Source organism: Bufo bufo, chromosome 3, assembly GCF_905171765.1.
Source record: "Bufo bufo chromosome 3, aBufBuf1.1, whole genome shotgun sequence".
Taxonomy (NCBI): domain Eukaryota; kingdom Metazoa; phylum Chordata; class Amphibia; order Anura; family Bufonidae; genus Bufo; species Bufo bufo.
In genome coordinates, this window is record NC_053391.1 from 226,675,718 (window position 1) to 226,686,840 (window position 11,123).

The 11,123-nt window shown below is 39.7% G+C and overlaps 1 protein-coding gene across 1 annotated transcript; it reads right to left on the minus strand.

Annotated features, from left to right (window-relative positions):
* Positions 1 to 6,525: 6,525 nt before the first annotated feature.
* On the minus strand, positions 6,526 to 9,484 carry GUCA1A (guanylate cyclase activator 1A). The gene is made up of 4 exons (XM_040421854.1): positions 9,287 to 9,484; positions 7,522 to 7,671; positions 7,322 to 7,412; positions 6,526 to 6,704 (listed from the first exon to the last, which is right to left on the minus strand). The coding sequence occupies exons 1-4, from the start codon at positions 9,482 to 9,484 to the stop codon at positions 6,526 to 6,528; spliced, it is 618 nt and encodes a 205-aa protein (XP_040277788.1).
* Between the last annotated feature and the right edge of the window lie 1,639 nt (positions 9,485 to 11,123).

Genomic DNA, 11,123 nt, shown 5'->3' on the forward strand with positions numbered 1-11,123 from the left:
CAGTCCCATATATTAACATCCCTCTCTATCTATAGCCCCCTCCAAAATACAGTCCCATGTAACTAACATCACCTCCTCCCCAGCCGCCTTTGACATACAGTCCCATGTAAATAACATCACTGCCTCCCACAGCCCCTTCTGACATACAGTCCCATGTAAATAACATCACTCCCTCCCACAGCCGCCTCCAACATACAGCCCCATGTAAATAACATAATCCCCTCCCAGAGCCACCTTCAACATACAGTCCCATGTAAGTAACATCACCCTGCCCCAACCCCCTACAACATTCAGTCCCTTGTAAATAACATCACTTCCTCCCCCAGTCCCCTCCAACATACAGTCCCATGTAAATAACATCACTTCCTCCTACAGCCACCATCAACATACAGTCCCATGTAAATAACATCACCCCCTCCCCAGCCACCTCCAATACACAGTTCCATGTAAATAACATCTCTCCCTTCAGCCCTAACATACAGTCCCAGTTAAATGACCACAACTCCCAGCATTGCTCTGCCTCTTCCTTCACTTACCACTCCTCATGTAGCAGACCTCACCACAGCTTCTTCATCTCTTCACCACCGTCCTCTCCTTCAGTGGTCACATGATGGTGACATCATCGCAGGTCCTTCTCAACCACTGCCTGTTTTAATGGTCACATGACCTGTGATGTCACCACAGGTCCTTCAGCTCTTCAAGTGCATTAGATTCAATTGTATTGCCATCCTGAGGACTGCAATACAGTTGTATCTATCTGGCAGGCAGGACATTCGGGGCCTGGGACAAAACATCAGGCAGGCCCCGAATGTTTTAACCTAGCAACGCCCCTGGTGGCAGCAGCGATAAAGAGCAGAGCTGATATAGGACCAAAAATACCTGCCAGGTGTAAATCTGGTTCCACTGTGGTTAGCGCAGGAGCAGGTGAAGGTTTTGTTGACGTCACTGTTTATGTTTTCCTTCTTCTGATCCGTCAGAAGAACAACCCCCAAAAAACGGATCCTATCTTTTAAGCATCCGCCTTCAGATGGTTAGTATTTGGTCAGTAATTGATCAGTATTGCTAAGGACCAAAAAAAAAAACACAGGAGTGGATCCAAAACAGAGATATGTGATTTGAATATTTGCATGTCTTCTGTGTTTTGTACCCACTTCTGCTTTTGGCTTCCAAATCATGAGCAAATCCTGATGCAAAATACTGACCGTATGATAGAGGCATCATGCTCAGTTTGCATGACTTTTGGCTATTTGCCTCTAAAATCGGTTTTATTCAGATGGGAAAAGAAGTCCTGCACGCCGAACTTTAACACGGTCAGTATTTGGAGCCACTTCTGCTTTTGGCTTCCAAATCATGATGCAAAATACTGACTGTGTGAGACCTTATGGATGCTCCAAAGATAGGATCCGTTGTGTTTTTCATTTTTCGGTTCTTCTGACAGATCAGAAGAAGGGTAAAATGAACGGTAATGTGAACAAGGCCAAATAGGGAAATTAGTGGCCCAATCACAGAGTGTTGAGGGTGGCAACAGCGAGAGAAGTCAACATAGTAGCCCCATCACAGAGTGGGCAGGGGGCAACCACATGAGGAGTCACCAGAATGGCCCAGTCACAGAGTAGATAGGGTGGCAACAGCATGAAGAGTGAACAGAGTGGGCCCATCACAGAGTGGGGAAGGTGGCAATAGCATAAGGAGTCAACACAGTGGCCCAGTCACAGAGGGGCTTCGTTGTCTGCCACGTGAGAGAAGAAGGCAGGAATAGATTTTTAGGAGAAATAATACCGGCTAGGAATCATCCAGTGAGGAATTGAGGATGAGCGCACATCATTAGCTCCCTAAAGGCGGCAGACTCTACTAAATGGTACGGCAGCAACTGCGCCTCCAATAACTTGGACAGGTGGGAATTAAGCTATAGCACCATTGGTTTCTGGGCACATTATCAATGGCTGACGATGGAGCGGAGGAGAAGGAATCTCAGCAGGAGATGCGGAAAGGGATGATGATGTGACAGACAACGTACTGCCTATGGATGCGGCCTGGCTAGCACAAGGGGAGCCAGGAGAAGGAGGGAACTCCTTCTGTGGTGGCACCTCTATTTGCCCACGGGATGGGGTGATGCCACTTCATGTGGTTCAATAGAGCTGTGGTGCCTACATTTGTGTTTGCCTGCCCATGTCCTATCTTGCACTTGCACAGCTTGCACAAGGCAATGCTTTTGTCCTCCGGCAGCATGAAGGAAAAATGCCAGACGGAAGATACTCATGCAGCAGAGGTAGAGGCAGCCGAGCTTGGCTTAGCTCTGGTATTAATCCACCCACAGCATCAGCGGAATCTCCAGATCCCAAAGCAGACTTAGCCCTGGCTGTTCTTTGAGATTTACATGGCCTCTGTCCTTTATTGGTGCAGCCATCATCCTCCTCCTCTAATGTTGTCCCGATTTGGCTCCTAGGTTCTGTCCAGCAAACAATCATCATCGGTGACCTCAACCTCCTTTTCACTTCATCAGACTGTAGCATATAATGGTGGGTTCTTCAGCCTCCCTCCCCAGCTCTGCCCCGACTGCCACTGTCTCTGTCGCCAATGCCAACGCCGCAGCTATGGGTGCCACTACTACCACTGCCAACATGGCTATGCCTGGGATCTGCAGCCTCTTCCTCCACCTCCTACTCAGGGCAGTACAAACACTGATTGCTCTCACACAAATTGTCAACAGTTTGACTCTACTGACTATCTGCCGTAGGATGTGATGCAGTATTCTTGCCACTTCTTAGGAAAAAGGAAAGCACCCCACTAGGAAGGGGCAATGAACACTGAGAGTACTCCATTGAAAGAACTCTTTAGGGCTTCAAGGAGGAGAAGCAGGTAATACGCTGTGACCACTGGCTCCATGGTATGGTGTTGGACTCTGAAGTCACCTTTACATCATCCTGCTGCAACTGAGAGAAGGAGTGAGCCATCCAATCCACAATGTCATCCTCTTTCTCCTCAATTATATTGTTGCACCTTTCTGAAGCCAGAAGAAACAGATGCGGCCTACTACAGCTACTACTTCTGGCCAGATATTTGGTGCTGCTACTACCCACATTCTGGCTCTGGGTCTTTCGTTTGCAACCCTTCAGTAGAACGGACATTTTGGGGCCTCTCAGATAATGTTATGCACTACCCTGTGCATTTGTGTAGTAATCACATATATATGCTGCTTTGAATATAATCAACAACCCCAATAAAAAAAACAAAAAACATTTGATTGGAAACGTGTGAACACAGAAATAAAGATAAACGGATTTAGGCATAACTTTGTTATTACTAAAAGATACTTTTGTGTGCTGGCCTGTGTATTGGTGTATTGATCACCTATATACTGATTTATTAAATTGAACAAGTCCCCAAAAAATAATAATTCCAACTGTATGGAGAAATAAATTAATGTAAATGGATGATTACGGGCCAGGCCTGACACTCAATCTTGCATTAATAGTCATAGGAAGATTGCGGCGTTATCCTGTGTATTGTTGAAGTAATAACGTATATATGCTGGTTTAATTAAATTGAACAATCACCCAAAATTATATTCTAACTAGGTGGATATAGAATAAACGGAAACGGACAATTGAATCCTGATGGTCAAATTCATGTAAACGCTCACAGGTAAATTGCTGCCCTAGGCTGTGTATTGTAGTAATCATGTATATATGCTGGTTTATTTAAGTTGAACAATCCCCACAAAATTAAATTCCAATTATGTGGAAATGTAGTTCACGAAAATGGACGATTGAGGCCTGACGCTCAAATTCACCTTTACACTCACACGTATATTGCTGCACTAGGCTGTGTATTGTTGTAGTAATCACCTATACATGCTGGTTTCATAAAATGTAACAATACAAAAAAAATAATTATTCCAACCGTGTGGAAATGGAATTCACGAAAACAGATGATTGAGGCTTGAAGCTCAATTTTACATTAACACTCCCAGGTAAATTGCTGCCCTACCCTGTGTTTCGCAGTAGTAATCACGTATATATGCTGGTTTAATTAAACTGAACAATCCCCAAAATTAGATGGTCGACCGATTCTGCAGAAATCGTTGATATTAATATTATGTGTATGGCCACTTTTAGACCATCATCCTACAACATTATTTCAATTTTTAATCTTTTTCATACTTCCATTCTTTGATCAAAGTTGATTTCCAGTTATACTTTAGCAAATTCTTGTAATGAACAGGACATGTAAGTTTTATTCTATGGATGTAGAGCCCTTTTATCAACAATTCATCATTATGTTGAAGAGTAGATTAAAGACAGCTGAAATACTGTAGAGAAATGTAGCTTTATTGTCATTTTTTCAGAGCAGATCATACAAGCCGAATGTCTGCTATACACAACATTAAGACAGAAATGGTCAGTCACAAGACTTCAAAAGTGTTAGTAGCTAAACAAATCTATATTCTTGCAATGAATATACACAGGTAAAGAGCATTCATATCTCCATACCGCATCTTTTTCAATTAAACTTAAATGGGTTCTATATGATTTAAATAACATTTCTAAATGGTTTAAAATAGTAATAGAAAACTAAAAGTAACTGCAAATATCAATAAAAAAACAACAGAGTTCACATAGTCCGATAGTGTGTATAGACACAGCCCTCTCTGTCCTGAGAAACTGGTCTCAATATCTCTTTGTATGGCTGGTGCGATCATATTACTGCTCCACGTAGAAGCTGTATGTTAGTAGCTAGGGATTGGATCAAACCTTATAACATTATCCCGTGACATAACACAGCTTTTCCCAAATAAGGCTTTAGTAAAAGATTTTCTTCATCTCATAAGACAGGATCCGATTCTTTAAATATACGGTTCCTGCATGAGGCAGTAGTATCAAATCTGAAACCATCCTACCTACAGGGAATATCTGACCCATATTTATTTGCTAGGAATTCAAGAGGGGCCTGGATGTATTTCTGGAGCGTAATAATATTACAGGCTATAGCTACTAGAGAGGGGTCGTTGATCCAGGGAGTTATTCTGATTGCCTGATTGGAGTTGGGAAGGAATTTTTTATTCCCCTAAAGTGAGGAAAATTGGCTTCTACCTCACAGGGTTTTTTTTTTTGCCTTCCTCTGGATCAACTTGCAGGATGACAGGCCGAACTGGATGGACAAATGTCTTTTTTCGGCCTTATGTACTATGTTACTTAAAACCAATTACTGATACATATAAATTTTCCTAATGTGTTTTTTTTTCTGATTGTAGAGTTTTTAAAATTATATTTTCTGTATACGGGGCAGCCATCTTGTCTGAGCTGCTGTTGACAGCATTATGGGAAATTGCTTTACAAGGAACATGTGGACTGGAGATGTTCATTGATTTGTATGGGAGAGTTTCCTAGACTTTCTCTGTGACCTGTGCAGGGAGGGGGAGGAGGTGAGCTGCCACCATCACTTCTGAAAAGTGATCTCTACAGTAGAGGATGACTCAATATATTATTAAGCATGATATGACAAGGAAAAAAAATCACCAAAAAATATTTAAATATGTTTAGCATTAATACGTGATTCATTTTCTGATGACACATAAGACTCTCAGTTTACACCTGCTCCTTTATATCAAGACTAACAAGGAGCCTGCACATGTTCATCAGCCTCATCTAATTCCCTATTCCCAAATTTAATTTCCTGGATAATGGCCCCGGTCTTTTCTGTAGTTTTTTCTATAACCTGTGGATTATTTTAATCAGCTCACACCTTTTTATCCAACCCTCTTTTATATATGCGAGTGCTCACCAGCATTGTAGATCTGTCCCCGTAGTAGGTGAATATCTGGCTTAAATGTATCTTCAGATTCAAATGTAAAGAATGTTTCCATTCACTGAATGCAAGTAGAGTTGTTCAATATAGTGCAGAATTGAAACACAAAGCATATTAGTAAGACTATGTATAGCTATAGAACTCCTTCAAGCTGCAAAAACATAACATCGAAATAAATTTGGAGAAATGAGATCACAATGTCATAGTTCCCTGTCTTATACTACATGACACTGATATATACAGTATGTATATTATATCAGTGTATGTATATGCATATCACCAATACCTACAAGGTATACTTTATATTCTGCTACCCCCTCTCTTTTTATCAAGAGATCCTTTCGGCCGTTCTGCCATAACCGTACTGAGGAGGACACCACTACACATATTTTTTATAATTACCTGTCAGTATATTTTATCTGGCTATCAATGCTCTACAAATTATTAAACAATTAGACCATCATGGCTAGAAGTATTGTACCCTACCGGTGATGACTGGGATGTGTAGTCCCTTTTTGATTTAGATCTTTGAATGAATTCTAACCCTTCTAGGTAATTCTACGGCTTATGTAAAGCTTGTGAAGATGTTTACCCATTATATGATGGTACCCGTTTTAGTTTAGGTCATTTTAAATAATCCATCTTGGCCTTGTTATAGGCAAAGTCCTCAGTAAAAAAGAATGAAATGTAATGGAACCACAGACATTGTTTTATTTCTCAGGGAAGTGAATGTACAGTTGTGATTTCTGTACAAGGTCGTTCTGTCATGTCCATCCTTTTACCATCATTCTGAATCATGTAGACAATGTGTTTCAGGTCTAAACTGCGGGTCAGCACATCCAGGAGTAGCTCATCCTTCTGAACACCTTCCATAAATTCCTCCAGTGATAGTTCACCTGGGGGGAAAAAATTGCATCTTTAAAACTTTGAGGTCTTAAAAGGATTGTCCACTCTTTGGATAGCAAGTGTTTTATTCTCTTCCATTGCCACCATAGGGAAATGGGCTGCTCATGTGAAGCAGCAACATTATCTGGGTCCTCCAGGGTAAAAGTTTTTATCTGTTCTCTGAGTTAAGCAGGTCATACACGTGAGATAATTATTGGACAAGCCCACCAATTTCCTTGGGACTGGCCAACCATCTAAGTTATATTAAAATAAGGTTATACCAGACAAACCCCATAACTACATTTTCTACAACTAAACCGAACAGATAAAATTTCTTCTTGTTTTAATGTCAGATTTTTTAAATCTGTTTTTCAATATATCTTTTATCTCTCATATGTTTACAGCTATCTCTTATATTGTGCTGCAGTTCATGCTATATTAATGACACATTTTCATTACTCTTATTAAGTCGTACTCTGTATCTAGTGGTATGCCTTGGTAGATACAAGGAGTGGCACTAAAGCAACCCATCTAGTTCTGTCAGCAATCATGTTACAAAAATAAGTCAAATACATCAAAAAATGTTATGTAAAGGCATTCTAATAATAAAAACAGGAAGATTACTCACCATCGCCATTAATATCAATTTTGTCAAAAACCATATCTGTGAACTCCTCTGCGGTCATATCTTCATTGCATCTGTTAATAGCCCTAATAGCCTGAATAAAACATTACATTTGCTTAATATTTCAGTGCTTTCAGTCCCATATCTATATTTAGGAAATGCATTAAATGTACAGGCCTGATCTATTTGAATTCCTGCCTTACCTTTATTATATTGAGAAGTTCTCCTCTGTCAATGCAGCCATTCCCATCCACATCATAGAGTTTAAAGTACCACCGCAGCTTCTGCTCCACTTTGCCTTTCAGGACTAAGCTCAAAGCAGCTACGTATTCCATAAAATCCATATAACCATCCTGAAAAAAGAATGTAGGTGAGCATACAAGCCTGTACATTATCCAATATCTATCTATCTATCTATCTATCTATCTATCTATCTATCTACTGTATCTACTGTATCTACTGTATCTATCTATCTATTTCATATTATCTATCTAAATATCTATCTCATATTATCTATCTATCGGTCAGTGTCACTTATGTTGGTGGTGTAAAGGTTGGTGGAGCTCTGTAAAAGAATAATTCTGAACCATAAGCACTCTTAACTTTTCCCAGTTTCATGATTAAAAATAATATGTACCATTATGGAAGTTCTATGTAGAGGGCTTACCGCTGCATACTGTTCTTAGACAACTGGGGGGCACTATTTTGTGACCAGTGGGCATAGTTTGTTCATAACTGGGTGCATACTGCAACATCCAATACAGTATGCACTCTAAACGGCCTATTAACAGATCCTTGTAGAGGGCAATGCATGTGATTAAGATCTTTTATTTTTATTTTTTATAACTATCTTTTTATAAATGACCAGTTGGCACAATCCTAACATAGCTGCATTTTTTTTTAGCTGAAATATTTGCATATAAAATCAGATAGCACTAAAATATTACCATTGATTTATATGAAGTTTTTCTCTGTTTGATTCATATGGAATTAAAAAAATGGTGCAATGCTCCATTGGATTCTGCATTATGGAATCATTCTCCCCAGAGAGCAGCACTTCCTCAGTAATACATTACCATGGTATGGAGATGGACTCCATATGCCACTGTATTACTAATATAAGGATCATTTAAATACACAGCATTTAAAAATGGAGATATTCAGTATAATCCAGTCCCTTCTGTAGCACAGCAATGACCTTAGCAAAATACCATAAAGAATATATCATACCATAAATAATGTGTTTACCTGGTTTCAGGTTTTTCATGGGATGTCTACCATGTATAAAAACTTAAAAGGTAAATTTGAACATGATATATTAGTGGGTGGATCCTGCAGATTTCGGTTGGATACACTGATAAGCTAATGACTATAACAGTCTACAGACAACCCATCAGGGTTTGCTATGGGGGGAACAAAGAACCACTCAGTTAAATCTTTGCCCTTATATATGCATGTATAGGATGTATAGGGTGCCTAAATATATGCATGTATAGGGTGATATGCATGTATAGGGTGATTGAAAATAATAGCTTTTAGCTAACCAATCAGCTTAAAGCTTCCTTAAAATGGTTTAAGCACAATCAACTTTTTGATTTTACCTTTTATAGAACTTCAAATTATTTCACTTTGTCTGTGAATACTCGGGGCTTTCTATTTTACTTGCTTTTATAGTGATAACATTTTCTGCTGATCATCATAACTCACAGTGCTTACTGTCTCCACTGGGGCTTACAATCTAATTTTCATACATCAAACACGAGACCTAATTTCATAGAAAGCAAAGACTATAACTATATTGGATGGCTGCATACTTTGATTTATATGCCACACAGTTTTGGACCTATGACCCCTATATAAATACACCTATTGGCATTTTTGTATATTTGTTTTGTAAATTGCTATGCCCAATCAAGTTACAACATAAAATAGTGTAATGCATCAAAAAAAAAATAACAGGCAAGTTACCTTGTTAAAGTCAAAAGTGTTGAACATTTGTTCAATGTATTGATTGGATGCTGGACTGAGGTTCTTGAGTCCAAAGAACTGCTTGAATTCATGTTGGGTCAACTGACCAGATGGACACTCCGTCATGAACTTTTTATACCAACGGTGGATTTCTGTGGAACTTAGTTCTTCTACAGTTTTTCCATCCATATTCCCCATTTTTAAAATCTTAAAGTCTTGTTGCTAGTTCTAAAATGTGTAGAAATGTAGAAAAAGTTTCTCCCAAAAATACAAAAAAGGCTCAATAAAAAAATTACACTGATAGGCTGCATCCAATAATCAAAATAAATTGTCTAAATCCTTTAAAGAGCCTTCTTGAAATAAGGTCCCAAGGATTCAAGGTATCCAGTGTGTGGAAGAGTCTAAATGAAAAGACGTTGAAAAATGGAAAAAACTTCACTTAAGGAACCACGCAATTCCATTGCTAACCAATCACAAGACTTCTCAGTGGGGGAAACCCTCGTGTCTGTACAGGTGAAATTCAACGAGTGGCAATACAAATACACCCCCCACACTCAGTAAGCTATCTGTAGTGATTAAGAAGAAACAAGATTACAGAAGGAGGTGATTTAGGATGCCTCTTGAAGGATTTGTAATCTTCTAATCGCAGATCCGGCTCTGACGTTGTTAATGACCTATGAGTGATCTAACAATAGCATCAAAAATAAACAGGGTGCTACTTCAGTTTCTTTGCATGTAATTGTTAGAACATTACTGCTGTTGAGTGGCTGAGGTCTACTGCAAAACCAGTGCAGGGATTCACTGTTTTTTAGGGGGTATTGTAAGTTTACAGAGAGATGCCCCAAGTTTGAGACTCTTATCTAATGCGTAATGCTTACCTAATGCCAGAGCGTTATAACATTAGTAACATTAACAGCTATTAATGAGTAGCATAAATGCAATCAGAATCCAAATTCTAAAGGCCCTTTACACAGGTCAATAATTGGGGTTCCTAGAAAAGCTTGTCCCCAATTATTGCCCTAGGTAACAGTGTCTCTGTTCTTCAGGTGAACGCATAGCTAGTGCAGTCACCTAAGTCATCATTTCTGGGCAGCAGATTGTGCTGTCTAAATAGCGATCTGCTGCCCAGAAACAATGAATGTGTCTGGGTATAAGTGATCACTCAAGCCATCGCTTATCACCTTACAGCAGAGTTGACTGCTGCATGTAAATGCAGCTCTCACTAAAGGTGCATTTACACCTGCCAAGGAGCAGCAGATTGTCAGGAAGGAAGCGCTCCTTCTAAACAGTCAGTTGATTGTAGTGGAGGTGAAGTGCTGCATTTACATGCAGCAATCACCTCCACAGTATGAGGATGAATGGTCACTATTGCTACCACTCGTCCTCATACAGCTCTGCTGCCCAGAAACGCCTGTACGGCGGGTGATTGGCTGCACCTTTACATGGGCAGATTGTCCGGAACGAGCATTAGCAGGAACGTTCATCCCTAATAATCTGCCCGATTATTGCACCGTCTAAATGAACCTTAACTCGGATGAGCAGGCAATTACAATGACCAAACTGTTTGTTCACAATAATTGCTTGCTGTGTCAGGCTATGTAAAGAGGCTTTAACATGCTACTTTAACCACTTAAGGACCACAGGTTTATACCCCCCTAAAGACCAGGCCCTTTTTTACAAATCGGCACTACACTACTTTCACCGTTTATTGCTCGGTCATGCAACTTACCACCCAAATGAATTTTACCTCCTTTTCTTCTCACTAATAGAGCTTTCATTTGGTGGTATTTCATTGCTGCTGACATTTTTACTTTTTTTGTTATTAATCGAAATTTAA